Source organism: Chionomys nivalis, chromosome X (assembly GCF_950005125.1).
Source record: "Chionomys nivalis chromosome X, mChiNiv1.1, whole genome shotgun sequence".
Lineage (NCBI taxonomy): Eukaryota > Metazoa > Chordata > Mammalia > Rodentia > Cricetidae > Chionomys > Chionomys nivalis.
This window is the reverse complement of record NC_080112.1, coordinates 130,702,978-130,717,483: the sequence shown is the minus strand read 5'-3', so window position 1 is coordinate 130,717,483 and position 14,506 is coordinate 130,702,978. Positions and strand designations below refer to the sequence as shown.

The 14,506-nt window shown below is 43.3% G+C and overlaps 1 protein-coding gene across 1 annotated transcript in view; it reads right to left on the bottom strand.

Moving 5' to 3' along the window:
- Bmx (BMX non-receptor tyrosine kinase) overlaps positions 1-14,506 on the bottom strand; it is a 65,108-nt gene that overhangs the window by 25,752 nt on the left and 24,850 nt on the right. Inside the window, exons 7-9 of the mRNA XM_057759800.1 lie at positions 12,967-13,142; positions 3,665-3,736; positions 2,716-2,769 (exon numbers count right to left, since the gene is read on the bottom strand). Coding sequence (XP_057615783.1) covers positions 2,716-2,769; positions 3,665-3,736; positions 12,967-13,142 — 302 coding nt within the window. The remainder of the gene's footprint in view (positions 1-2,715; positions 2,770-3,664; positions 3,737-12,966; positions 13,143-14,506) is intronic.

The window sequence follows — 14,506 nt, the reverse complement described above, 5'->3', positions numbered from 1 at the left end:
AAGAGCAGCCAGTGCTCTTAACTGTTCAGTCATCTCTCTAGCAAAACTGGTATAACTTTGTATTGTTTTTTTATTGAAATGTTTCATCCTAACAATTGCCGTTTGAGCTGTTTACTGGAGTTTCATTTGAAAAAATATTCAATGAATTTTGGTTTAGCATTAGAGCAGAGTTTCCACTTTCTTAGGTGGTAGGCATTTAAGTGATGTGTATGCATGCAGGTAAAACATCCATATAAAATAATATAAAAATATTTTTTAAATATCTCAGTAAAACATTGACGATGCTCTTTCTTCACTATCTGATATTCAACCAAGGTCTACTTCCTTATGTAATATAAGCAAGCAAATTTTCTTTCATCTCTAATAAATGGCCAAGTTATAGGTACATCAGAGAATGGTTTTAAATAAAACTCTTTATGATTTATTATAGTAAAAGTTTGGTTTCTATACTTATTTTATAAGTCTATATACTTGGGGGGAGGGTCACAAAACTTTTTCTGGTTAAAAAAAAAAAAAAGACCTGTGAGCAAAAGAGTTTAAAAAGTCCTTCTCTGGGCTATATACCTACAGGTGGATTGATGAAAGGCTCAGGTATAGATGCACGGACTTGGACGTGAAGGGTGAGAAGGCATATATACTACATTGTCCTAGGTAGCCTTAGCGTAGCCTCGAGTCTCCTGAGAAGGGAGTCTCAGTTGAATGATGGCTCAGGCCAGGCTTCGCATGTGGGGATTGTCCTAGTTGCTAACTGATATAGGAAAATTGAGCCCACTGAGTGGCACCATTTCCTGGTCATGTGGTCCTGGGCCATATAAAAATGCGAGCTAACACGACCCTGTGAGCGAGCCACCAAGCAGAATTTTTCCATCCTTTCTGCTCTGCTTTCTTGGTTGTACTTTCCCTGGTTGGGGGTCACGCAGTAAGCAGTCTTGCCTTCAAATCCCCGCTGGAGTTCCTGCTCTGATTCGTGCAGTGACAGAATGTTACCTGTAGGCATAAGTCAGATAAACCCTTTCCTCCCTTAAGTTGCTTTTGGTCAGTGTTTCATCGTCACAACGACGGAAAACAATCTAGGACAGACATCTTCCTAAACATTCACACCAATAGACTTGCTAAATGTGCCATTATTTTGCTGAACCTCAGTTCTGTTTATTTTTTAAAATTTAGTATTCTACGTGAAAAGAGCAGGGGTCCAGCTCCCGCCCTAGCATGATTTTCTGTCTTTATCCCAGTGCTTCCATCTTTATGTGAACGAACTAGAATTGCCCATGGAATTATGACTGCAAGACAAATGATCCAGTGACAATGGTCCTGTCAGGATAGGAATCAGGGGGTGTCAAGTAAGATGTGGGGTCATATAGTCCTGTAAGTTTTAAGTTCGTTTTCAGAGGGCTTTGATTTTTTGCAGAAGATGGGGTTTAATGGTAATTTCCACAACGTGTAAATTTCCAAGATCATTTTAACAGTAGAAAAAATCGTGTAGAGCTTCAATTTACATAAGTGCTAAAGACTGCAGCTTGACACTTTAAATATTTGCTCTCTTCTTGGAGACAGGAATTGAAGCAGAGATCACAGAGAAAGCTGCTGACTGGCTTGCTTTCCATGGCTTTCTGCTTTTTTGCAGCATTCAGAGCCAAGAAAGGGGTGGCACTGGTCAATCATCAATCAAGAAAATGCCCTACAGATATGCTCAGAGGCCACTCCAACGGAGGCAATTCTTCAATTGACATTCTCTCTTCCCGGTTGACTCTTGGTTGCAATCGAGTTCATAGCTAAAATGGACTACTAAGAGAAGGCTGGAATGTGGGAAAGAAATAGTAACATGAAGGAATGGAGGACATACCACACCTTCCCTAACGTGACAGGCACGCTTGGAACTAGAGTAGATTGGAGGAAACATACAGGTCTGTTGTAAAACTAATAAGTCAATAATTGCTTTCACTCAAAAGAGAACATAAGCATGCAGAATCCAAGTGTCCATATGAATTCTAAAACTTACTGAAGTCCTTTTAATATTGAGTGTATGCAAAATACAACAGTCTATATTATTCTCATCTTTCTTTAACACAAATCTTTAAGTCTAGGAGACAATAATGTCAACATTTATAGAATGACAGGAAACCCTGAATTTTGGAAAGAACATTAATGGCCCTTACACCTACCGAAGGACACAATTAGGGTGACCATTTATTCTTATTTTCCCAGATCAATTTACGCCATAGGTCTATTGGAATGTGTCTGTCTGTCAGGAATCTCAACTTGGATGTGAAATAATAAGGCCACTCTGTGAACAGGACTCTGTAAACACAAATACTGCATGCTGAGTAGTTCAGTGTGCTGCTGTGTGCCATCAGTGCATCATACAAGTGCCTCAACGGTCCCTGGATTAGAGGGCTCCTCCAGGTAAAGAATGAGCAGAAACATTGTATTCTTTATCTATGGAGTGAAAACACTGAGCATGTGATAAATCCAATGAATATATATGCAGTAGATTTAGATGGTCCAGACTAGGGAAAATATCTTTTTTATTGATAATTGATAGCCAAGTTCATTGTCACTTGCTGTTTAGAAAAATGGCTCAGAGCCTCACATGAATTTACCCATGTAAATACAGCCTGCTGCGAAAGCCTGAGCCGTCTGTTAGTGCCTTACAGGCATCAAGCAGAAACGTCTAATTCTACTTTTAGAAGAACGTATAAGACTTTCAACACTCACTCATAATCATCCAGATTTTCCTCTTCTTCAGATGAACTCGACTCGGGGAATCCCCTTAAGAAGAGTCCAGAAACAAAATGAATGTCAAACAGACAAGTCAACCAAGAAACAATCCAAGCTCCTGGTACAGCCATGGCAAAACTCTTACTATTTTATCCACATATACAAAATTAAGTTTCTGCTAAGCATCCTCTTTCCACTTGGGAGACCTATCAGCAAAATGAAAATGCAAGTCATTCACAAACTGAGTCTATGCCTAGTGCAGTAAGATAATGGCTCTTTCACAAAAGTGGCATCTAAGAACTCAGGTTATTTAGATTCTTTCAGAAGAGCAGTATTATGAAACACATGAAGAATCCTTCAAAAATGTCTACAGTATAAAGTTTGAAAAAGTTGGTGCTATGCCTGGAGAGATGGCTCAGTGATTAAGAGCACCCTCTACTCTTACAGAGGCTTTGCTTCAGTTCCCAGCACCCACGTGGTAGCTCACAGCTCCTTATAACTCCAATTCTAAGGGATCCAATGTCCTTGTCTGACCTTTGTAGAGACTACACATACATGATGCACTTACATGCAGCCAAAACACTCATACACATAAAAGTCAAAAAGAAAATGGAATAATATTTTTAAATGTTAGCGATGTGCATGGAGCTATTCTTAGGGAAGAATCATTTATTAGGCATTGCTTTTTCTCTTGTTAGAGATGCCTGACCCAGTGTACCATAATACCAGAGTACATAATGAGTGATCAGTAGGAACAATCAGTGTGAGGGCAACTGGAACCAACAAACCCTCAAGGAGGCCCACCTACAAGTTCAGAGGCAAACTACATGGACATTTTTTTTTTGGATTATATTTACATTGCATATAAAGCCTCATTGCATACTTATTTCAAATTTGGTTAGTTTTCTTATAAACAGAAGTAAAGTAGTATCTAGATGGAATTTACCAGGACATCTTTGAGGTGTTGTGATATACAATATTTCTTTCCTCTTGGTGACTGCTGGCAGCATCTTCCTCACTGCAAACAAAGAGAGGTGGTTACTATGGTGAATGGGGAAGTTCCTGGAAAGCAGCCAGCTCTTCTACTGACCCTGTTGCAAAGGCTCGTTAACAGATCAGAACATCAGTAATTGTGGAGAGGTTGGGATGCTGCAGGCCCAGAACCTAATTTTGATTTAGCTATCTCAGGTGTGTATGACCAAACATCCTTGTGACTGACAGGCAAACCTTTTGCAATGTATTTACTTAACCCATCACTGAAAAACTGAAATAAAATGAGGAGGATATGACTATTCCTGAAGTCTGGAGAAGATTTTAATTGTAGCTATAAGGGAGAAAGCAGGCAGAGGGAAGAGTTCGGGCTGAACATGGCCGGCAGACTAAACCAGACCATGAGACGAGAGAGGGGGAAGAAGAGCAAGAGATGAGTGGCCAACCAAAAATGACTGCTGGCTGCACTGTGTAAGAAAGAGAAGCTGGATGAAGGGAAGGGAAGTAGAAGCTTCTCCTTGGAAGGGAGAGATTTGGGATGGGGATCAGGAGAAGTGTTGGCAGGATCCACAGGTACCGGGTGATGCTGGGAGACTAGGCAGCAGCTGCTGTCTGCTTTGATGTGTTAATAGGCACCTCAGCCATTTGTTCATGGGATTTCTTTGAGACCTAATAACCACTAGCTTCCACGACCCCTAGAGCTAAATTGTCATTTGGTAATGTGAGAACCAAAGTTAAATGCTGGAGGCTATTTATGTTTTCTCTCCCTTAAATAACTTTCTTTGACCCACATACACCTGCAATGGATGTGCTTGATCACAGGTGGGAGGGAGGTATGTGGGCAGGAAATACATCAGAATGTATGCTTGCTCCTGATTGGATGTAGGTGGAAGCGGGGAAAGGGAGGAAGGGAGTAGGCAGGAAATTCGTCCGGATATATGCTCGCCTCTGATTGGAACTGCTGGGAAATAGAGTGGCCTTGTGGGGCTGCCTTTTTAAGTCTCTACAAGGTGTGAGTCGTGGCCATTTTCTGGGAACTGAGAGATGGACCTGGCCAGAGAGTCCATCAATCTGACCAGTATTTAATTAAAGTTTGCTTCAAATTTGGCTTTCAACTGTGGTAGGGGTGTTATTCTCCACTGGTGGGATTAACAGTAGCATCTGAGGCCTGTAACACAGGCCCTCCCCTTTATTATATTTCTCCCATCTCTGATGCTTCCACCTATGCATTTGAAAAGCATTTTGCTTTATGAAGTTCTTTGTTCTGTTTCTAAAAAGAACCTCATGAGTCAGGTTAGTGTTGTATGCCTTTAATCCCAGCTCTTGGGAGGCAGAGGCAGGTGGATCTCTGTGAGTTCGAGGCCAGCCTGGTCTACAGAGCAAGTTCCAGAACAGTCATAGCTGTTACACAGAGAAACCCTGTCTCAAAGAAACAACAAAATAGCAAAACAAACAAATGAACAACGCAACAAAACCCCCATGAAATTGCTATGTCATTAGAACATTGAATTTGGAGTGACTTCAATTTGTGTTCCTGGGCCATGGGCACTCATATATGGTTCCAAAACAAATTCTTCTGCCCTGTGACAGTTGTGATTTCTTTTGTGTTGACAGTGCATTTATAAATGTACAATTAGCAAATGTTAAGTGACAGCGTGATTTCTTTGAGATAGGTCTTCACTATTTGACATGGACATTTTGCTCCTTTCAGAACAAAGGAGAACTGCTAATGATGATCTTAATGGCCCACACAGCAGGAAACCTGGATCAGGAGACCACCCGGCTTGGCTTGCGCTGCTTTTCTTGCGCATACACAAGCATTCTATCCTTTACGTATGTTTAAGTATGTTATTTTCCTCTGTTGATTAGAGCTGAAAGTCTTGAACTTGTGATTCATCTGGACACAGATGGAGCAGCAAGATTTGCATAGTCCTTTGCCACCCATCATTTTATCTCATTTGTTCTGGGTGTTAAGAGCATGAAGAAGGGTCTACCTCCTCCTAAAATCCAAGGGTTGCTTTGTCTGGGAATTTAGAACCCATTTCCTGTTTGCCTTCAGCACCCACCTCTTTTTCTAAACTACAATTCACAGGGACAAAGTGCTTTGGCTAGGAAACAGACCTCTGGCTTTGTTTCAAGAAATGTCTAGAGAATTCTAAATGCCCTCAAATTCTAAAATGCTTCCTCCCCACCTGCTCAAGCAGTATTGTCCCCAAGAAGAGCCTTTTGCCTTCTCCCTCTGTAAGAAACTCTCATTGAAAAAGGCAAAGCTATTTAGCCATTTCCTGTGCTTTTATTGGTGTGTGTGTGTGTGTGTGTGAGAGAGAGAGAGAGAGAGAGAGAGAGAGAGAGAGAGAGAGAGGACCAACTTGCAACAACTTAAAGGAGCCAATTCTCTGCTTCTACCATGTGAGACCTGGGATTGAATTTGAAGCACCAGAGGTGACCCTGATGGAACTCAAATGTTCAGGCACTGAGCATCTTGCCAGTCCAGATCTCTAAGAGCATTGGGCAGCAGTCGAACAAATGCAGCCCTTTTCTCAGTAATCAGGTATAGACACTGCACTTGGAAACTAGTTGCATCCGAGAGTGAAAAGGACCGCAACTATATTTAAAGACATTTAAATCCAGTGGAATAGTACTTACGTTCTTTCAGGTTCCATATGACCCTGTGGCTGCATCATTGGTACAGTGAGGCACTTGCTTTAAGTAAAAATAATGAGTGTGAGAAGAGTCAAGGAATACGAGCACAAGAGGAGATAAACGACGAGTCAGAGAGATGCTCTGCATTTACTCTGGATAGAGACAGACATCAGTAGCACTCTGCAGGGAAGCTGACATCTGTCAGAAAGACAGACAGTGGACAGTGTGGTGGGGGCTGAAGTCTGAGGCAGCAAAGAAGGAAGGTATTAGGATCCAGGAATTGTGCTGGCCCCTGTCACCTGGCAGGATGCACCCTGTCAGTGCCCTGGTCAGCCCAGGGGCCTATGACTGCTATCTCACTACATTATCTGTATGCAGGTACAAAAGGTCCCTTTAAGAGACAAGCTTCGTCCATAACCTCTCCAGCAAAGGCTATCATTGGTGTTTTTTATTTTAGCCATTCTGACAGGTGTAAGATGGTATCTTAAAGTTGTCTTGATTTGCATTTCCCTGATCGCTAAGGAAGTTGAGCATGACCTTAAGTGTCTTTTGGTCATTTGAACTTCTTCTGTTGAGAATTCTCTGTTCAGCTCAGTGCCCCATTTTATAATTGGGTTGATTAGCCTTTTACGGTCTAGTTTCTTGAGTTCTTTATATATTTTGGAGATCAGACCTTTGTCAGTTGCGGGGTTGGTGAAGATCTTCTCCCAGTCAATGGGTTGCCTTTTTGTCTTAGTGACAGTGTCCTTTGCTTTACAGAAGCAAGGAACTCAGGACTGCGAGGGGTGCACCCACACACTGAGACAATGGGGATGTTCTATCGGGAACTCATCAAGGCCAGCTGGCCTGGGTCTGAAAAAGCATGGGATAAAATCGGACTCGCTGAACATAGCGGACAATGAGGACTACTGAGAACTCAAGAACAATGGCAATGGGTTTTTGATCCTACTGCACGTACTGGCTTTGTGGGAGCCTAGGCAGTTTGGATGCTCACCTTACTAGACCTGGATGGAGGTGGGTGGTCCTTGGACTTCCCACAGGGCAGGGAACCCTGATTGCTCTTAGGGCTGACGAGGGAGGGGGACTTGATTGGGGGAAGGAAATGGGAGGCGGTGGCGGGGAGGAGGCAGAAATCTTTAATAAATAAATAAATTAAAAAAAAGAGAGAGAGACAAGCTTCGCCCAGCACTTGGGAGGCAGAAGCAGGAGTATCTCTGTGAGTTCAAGGCCAGCCTGGTCTACAAGAACTAGTTCCAAGACAGTTAGGACTGTTACATGGAGAAACCCTGTCTTGAAAAACAAAACCAAACAAGCAAAAAAACAAAACAAAACAAAAAGACAAGCTCCACCCTTTTCTGCTCTCTTTTTCTGCTGCTCTTCTGAAAAGGCAGGCTGGTCCTTGCCTCTTCTTCTTTCTCCTCTTTTTCTTTGTATTAATCTTTTGCTCTTCCACTCTTCGCTCTCTCCACTCTCTTTATCTTAATAAAACTCTCAAGTAAGCTCTGCTCTTCCTGCATGGTGAGTCTGTCCCTCACTTGTTGTGAGCTCTCACCTGCCATGTGGCTCCTTGGTCTGCCAAGTTACCTCTCCCACCGGTTTACAACAGAAGGGATAACACTTGTCTCTTCCTGCATGATCCAATTGCCATTCAGTTAAACATTTATTGAGTATCAAGTGTGGCACAGACCCCAAAGATACATTCACTTTTTATAAGTTTATATATTATTGCCTTCAATGTACTTTCAGTTCTGAGTTTGGATAGTATCATTGGGTTGCAAACTTGAAAGGACTAAGTAAGCCCACCTGAAACTCACTCTTTTGTATAAGAGAGGCATTTTACAGATTCTGTATTTAGCACTTATAATGGTCTGTCCTGTCCCTTTGAGAGACAAACCCCACCCATTCCCTCCCCTGTCCACCAGATCTTCCTTCCTGTCTGCAGTCTGACTCCTCACTTTGGGTCTCTCTCTCTCCCAAAGAGGTAGCTGCTGTGTGGCTCCTCTCCTCTCCCCGCCTCTCTCTCTCTCTCTCTCTCTCTCTCTCTCTCTCTCTCTCTCTCTCTCTCTCTGTCTCTCTCTCTCTGTCTCTGTCTCTCTCTGCTCTTCCCTCATCTCCCCTTCTCCCCCTTTCCCTTACTCCTCCATAACCCACTAAATAAATACCTACTTCCTCTGCATGGCGTGCCTACCTATCTCAGTCTCTCACCCACCATGCAGATCTGTGCCTAGGAACTGCTGGCCCTCATGGCCCGTGGGCCACTCAGGGGCTCCCTGTTTGGGGCCTAGCTGCCTTCGGGGCCTGCTGTGGTCTCAGGCCCACTGTTTGCCACCACTCTGGAACCTGCAGCATGATCTCAGGACCCACTGCCTGATGCCTGCAACCACTTAGGGATCTGTGATATGGTCTCATGGCCCACTGCCCACTGCCACCACTTGGGGACCTGTAGCATTTCTGCCATTGTACCCCTTGGGCAACCTGCAGCATTTTTCTTAAACCATTACATTGGTGCCGCCTGAGATGCAGAAGTCTCTCCCGCCCCTCTCCCAGGGTCAGGATCCAGAACCAGGTATTTTTTCTACAATAATCACGTGTTCCATATGCCTGAATGCCTGAACACTGATCTCTATTCACACCAGCAGCTTCAGTGGTGACTTTTCCCCTTCCAGCACCCAACCACAGCCTTCACAGCTACGGTTGAGCCCTTCGCTGCATTCCATAGCTATAAAACATGACCAGATGATCCGGAGTCAGTCCTCCCATGCTAGCGCTGTACGAATGCATTCGGCTAGGGGCCCAGGATCCCGGGTCCCTCGGATTTTTCTTTCTTCTTTCTTTTTCTTTTCTTTTCTTTTGGACCTCTCGTCAGTTGTTCCCACTATGAGAGACCATTCGGAGCAGCCTCCAGCCTCTGTGGCTTCCTTGTTGCCTGGACTGGAGTCAGTCAGGCTTTACCATCCCGCCTGTAGAGAGGAGATGTCCTTCTATAGGCCCTGCTGTGTTTGTTTACTGTTTTCACGTTTTCAGCTATGGTATAAATCCTCATTCTCTTGTGTCTCAACAGCTCCACTTTTCCTCACACTGTCTCTGCCGTCGCTACTGCTGCCAACAAGATTGGTCGGATCCATGAGGCAGCTGTTTTCAATTCCAGTCTTTTATTTCCTGTTGCAGCTTGCAGCATGGCAGCTCAGCAACAGAGTGACTCACACCTCTAGGTCTCTCTTCATACAACATGTGGCTGCTGCCATTTTGACTGAGGTCAGGTGACCTTACCACCATTTTAACTGAGGTCAGGTGACCTCACCGCCATCTTAACTGAGAGCCAGGTCAGGTGACCAAGTTCCACTATCTTTACTGAGGTATTCCCTGCTGGTTCCCCAGTATTAACTCTGTTACATAGGTGACCTTACCGCCATTTTGACTGAAGTCGGGTGACCTTACTGCCATCTTAACTGAGGTCAGGTGGCCAAGTCCCACCATCTTTACTGTGCCTGGTGCTGACTCTGTTACATGTGTTTTGTGCAGTGGCATGCCTTTGGTAGGGCCTACCAAGAGCATCCACTTTGCCCAGTTCCTGTTCACTCTGTGTGTGTGTGTGTGCATACATTTAACTTAAATACACCTATGTTTACAGTTAAATGTTATAATTGTCTGTTAATTGTATCTCATTCCAGACTACAAAGCAATAAGTCTCATGTTTTAAATTGGTATGTACTTTTAAGTCTCTTAATCCAACCCTGCTTTATCTGTTAAGTTGAGAGCCAGTACAGTCAAGCTCACATACAACTTGCTGGGCAGATTCTATACTGGAGTTATAACTCATCTATACCCAGTAAACAGCCCTCAACTCAGAAATCTGGGGAATATGGCATTTAAATATTTAATTATTAAAAGACTTTTCATAACAAAAAGAGACAGGTTGGTTCCTAGCAGCAGCACTGTACTTCCTCTAAAGAAGACAGAAGACAAATGGGCACAGAACCATGTCCATCTGAAATTCACTTCAACTGCCAAGCTCTGACCACTGGAAAAAACTGCCTTTCATCTAGACTAAAGATCATCAGATAGTGGACAGGATCTCTGGAATCGACAGCCTAGCTGCTCAGGTCAAGGTAGGCTTGTCTTCCTACAGATTCCTTAGCTCAAAGAATCTTCTGGAGTCTGGCAGGCCCTGCGCTAAAGAGCAAAGGCAAATACAACTCTCACTGACCATGGAGGACCCTGAGGAGTAGCTCTAGGTGCCAAATAAGTAAGTTCTCTGTCATTTTTTAATCAATGACTCCTCAAGTAAAATTTTGTCCTTTTCAAATATCTCTGACGCAGTTTGACAACTGAGAGGTTTTTCAATTTATTTATTTATTTATTTATTTATTTATTTATTTATTTTTGGTTTTTCGAGACAGGGTTTCTCTGTGGCTTTGGAACCTGTCCTGGAACTAGCTCTTGTAGACCAGGCTCGTCTCGAACTCACAGAGATCCGCCCGCCTCTGCCTCCCGAGTGCTGGGTTTAAAGGCGTGCACCACCATCGCCCGGCAAACGTTTTTTGTTTTTTTTATTTATTTATTATGTGTACAACACATTCTGCTTCCCACACACCAGAAGAGGGCGCCAGATCTCATCACAGATGGTTGTGAGCCATCATGTGGTTGCTGGGAATTGAACTCAGGACCTCTGGAAGAGCAGTCAGTGCTCTTAACCTTTGAGCCATCTCTCCAACCCCGAGGTTTTTCAATTTAAAAGGACAACCTCACCAAACAAATTTCAATAAAACACAAATACAAGTTATTAAGGTGTTTACCTACAAGTTATAAAGGTATGAGGACAAATACAAGCTATCAAATTTCTCTTTCATGCTGTCTTTTATAGTCTTAAAAATATTTTCATTCTGATATAAAATGCTACTGTTTAAAACTTATGTTTTCATAAACCCAAAGAATTCTTGTGAGTTCCAGGGAGCTGAATTAAAGGGTCCACCTTAAACAGGTCAGATACATCACCCTCAATTCCCTGGTCCTATTTTTTTTAAAACTTAACTTTGTCCTCTCTTCTGCCACTACCTTAAACAGGTGTAAGAGACACCAGACATTTCCATACCACAAACACCAGACAGGAGCAAAGAGACCAGCTACACTAGGATGTGACCAGCGCTCAGCTTTCTCAGGTTCTGCCCCAAGATGATGCCCACAAATAAACAGGAAGCAGTCTTGAGAATCCCCAGCCCCCATTCCTTTAATCTGTTGTGCCTAACCTCCCACCTTTTTATTATAAAAAAGAGATGGGAATATAATGGTCTGTCCTGTCCCTTTAAGAGACAAGCCCCGCCTATTTCCTTCCCTATCCACCACAGAGGCAGGCAGATCTTCCTTCCTGCCTGTAGCTGACCCCTCCCTTTCTGTCTGTGTCCCAAAGAGGTAGCTGCTACAGTGACTTCTCCCCCTCCCCACTCTTCCCCCATCTCTCTTTCTTCCATTTTCCCTTACTCCTCCTTAACCCACTAAATAAATATCCATTCTCTTCACATGGAATGTCTATCCATCTAGCCATCACCCTCCAGGGCTGCAGTTCCTAGTGGGATTGACTGCCCCGCTGAGGTTTCTCACCCACCATGCGGCTTCCTGCCTGGTTCCCCACTGTCTTCATGGCTCGCTGTGGTCTCATGGCCCACTGCCTACTGCTGCCACTCAGGGACTTGTTTCTGCCACTGCACCCCTTGGAGAACAGCACCATTTTTACTTAAACCATAAAAGCATTGTCTAGTTATTTTGGGGAAAGTGGGAGTAAGAAGGGAAAGTATTTAGGTGGAAGCCCTACCAGCATCCTTATATACCCCAAAAGTCTGGGATGTTTAGAATTTCCAGCTTGGAGCCCCATTCTCCAGATCCTGCCCTCAGCACCCTGAGAGCCGCCCAAACCCCACCCTCAATACACCAAGCAGTGGCCCCTCCCCTGGAGCTGCCCTCCTCAAACTCCACCCCTGAAAAAGCCTGCCGAAAGTCAGTCCCTCCTTGGGGCTGCTCAAGACCACACCTAGAGGCTATGTAAGACCTAGCTGCCATATTTGTCACAAGATACCTCTCTCATCCTCCTGAGTGTCATTCAGGAGTGCTTTACTCTGTTCATTAAACCTAGATTTATTAATTCAATTTGATTGGCTTATTACATCAGTGGCAGCAGAATAACCAGGGATTCAAAAGTTATCATCAAGGACTAAAATGACAAGGAGCATTAGATAGGAAAATTGAAATCTATACTTTCCTCTCCAGAGGGGCCGCTTGCTTCCCCCCCATTTTTAAGATTTATTTATTTATAGAACTCTATCATCATGTACAACATTATGCAAGAAAAAGGCATCTGAACCCACCATAGATGGTTGTGAGCCACCATGTGGTTGCTAAGAACTTAGGACTTCTGGAAGAGCAGCCAGTGCTCTTAACCCCTGAGCCATCTCTCCAGACCTCAGCTTCCATTCTTCCAGCTAAAGTACTGAATATTTTTGAATTATTTACTTTAGCTAGTAAAGCTAAGCCCTGTGCTGCCAGCTTTGAGGCTATGGTCCTAGAATATGAGGCAACGTCTATTCTATACTCTGAGCAGTCAACGTAAAGGCTTAGCTTTACCTTTTCAGTTTTCTTATTTGCCACCAGTCAGGGCAGTCTTCCCTTGGAATATAGCGTATGTTGATGGTTGGCTGGGAGCCATAACTTTTCTTTGAGTGGCTGTCATGTTGGGGCGGAGTGGCACTTGAGGATGACGCATCCATTTTGAGAACAGGAACTGCCCGAGGAATCTTCAGCTTTGGAGGACGAGAGATTTTATTTAGATCAAAAGGAGGTATAGATCCATGAACAAAATATATCAGTTCCTACACAAAAGAGGAAGGATGGGAGAAAAGAAAGGGGGAGAGGGATGGAGACAATGCTAAGCACCGACAAGGATGCAAAACAACTATTAACTCATGCCTTCGCTGGTTGGAAACTCATTTGCAGAATGTTTTAAGGCTGGATGTCTATAGCCAATAGCCCAGCAATTATATGCTCTATACCCAGCAATGAAAACCAAAGATGGGCAAAATAATGACCACAGTAGAATCGTCAGAATTTGATAAAATCAGAAACTGCCAAAATACTTATCAAGTTGATAAAATAGAAAATATATTGTTGCTGCAGTAGGCTGAGAAATGGTTCCCCAGATGGTCATGTCCCGACTCACGGAATCTGTGACTATTTTCCATGGCGAAAGGGACTGCTGATTGTGACTGAGTCAAGGTGCTGGAGATGGGGAAATTATTCTGGGAGACAGAGATGAGCCTGCTATAATCAGAAGTGTCAGGGATTAGCCAGAGCATGTGAGCGTGCGAGCAGGGGTAAAGCACAGAGAAGCCGCTGCCCCTCTGGCACCCAAGATAAAGGAAGGAAACCACCCCCCATAAAGCCTCCAGAAGAAACAACTGACTAGACCTATTTCAGGTTTTTGAGCTTCAGAACTATGAGGCAATAACTCAATAAACCATATTGCCTTAAACCACTGAATTGGTGGTAATCTGTTGGAGCAACAATAAGAGAATAGTTCAGTAATATAATCACGTGATAGAGTTCTATAAGCAATGATAATAAAATGTAACCACTATTTACAAATTAAAACTTCCATGAACCAAAAAAAGACAGGCAAATGACTGCAATCTCTCTCTCTCTCTCTCTCTCTCTCTCTCTCTCTCTCTCTCTCTCTCTCTCTCTCTCTCTCTCCTCTCTCTCTTTATGCATATGTGTGTATGTGTGTGTGTGTGTGCATGTGTGTAAATCAAGCGAGCGATCAATGAGGTTGAATATCTGGCTAGCAATTGCTCTTGGCTGATGCACTAACTGAAATGAAACCTGAGTACCCCTGGCATTTCCTGATGTCCCCTTTCTTAATCTGAATGTGTTTTATGCAGATTGGTTCAGATTCTGGAAATTTACAAGCTGAGCATATTTGTGTGCTTTTCTTAGTGTACATTATATGTCATTAAAAATCCATTTTGAGTGTATGAACTCTAAATTGGATTTCTTTTTCTTGCATTGTATTTTCCTCTTCTTTGTTTCAGGGATATCATTTACTTGGAGTTGAAGATTTACTATCTTAGAACTCCTTGTTATAAAGGAGCCCATTGCTGATAAATTC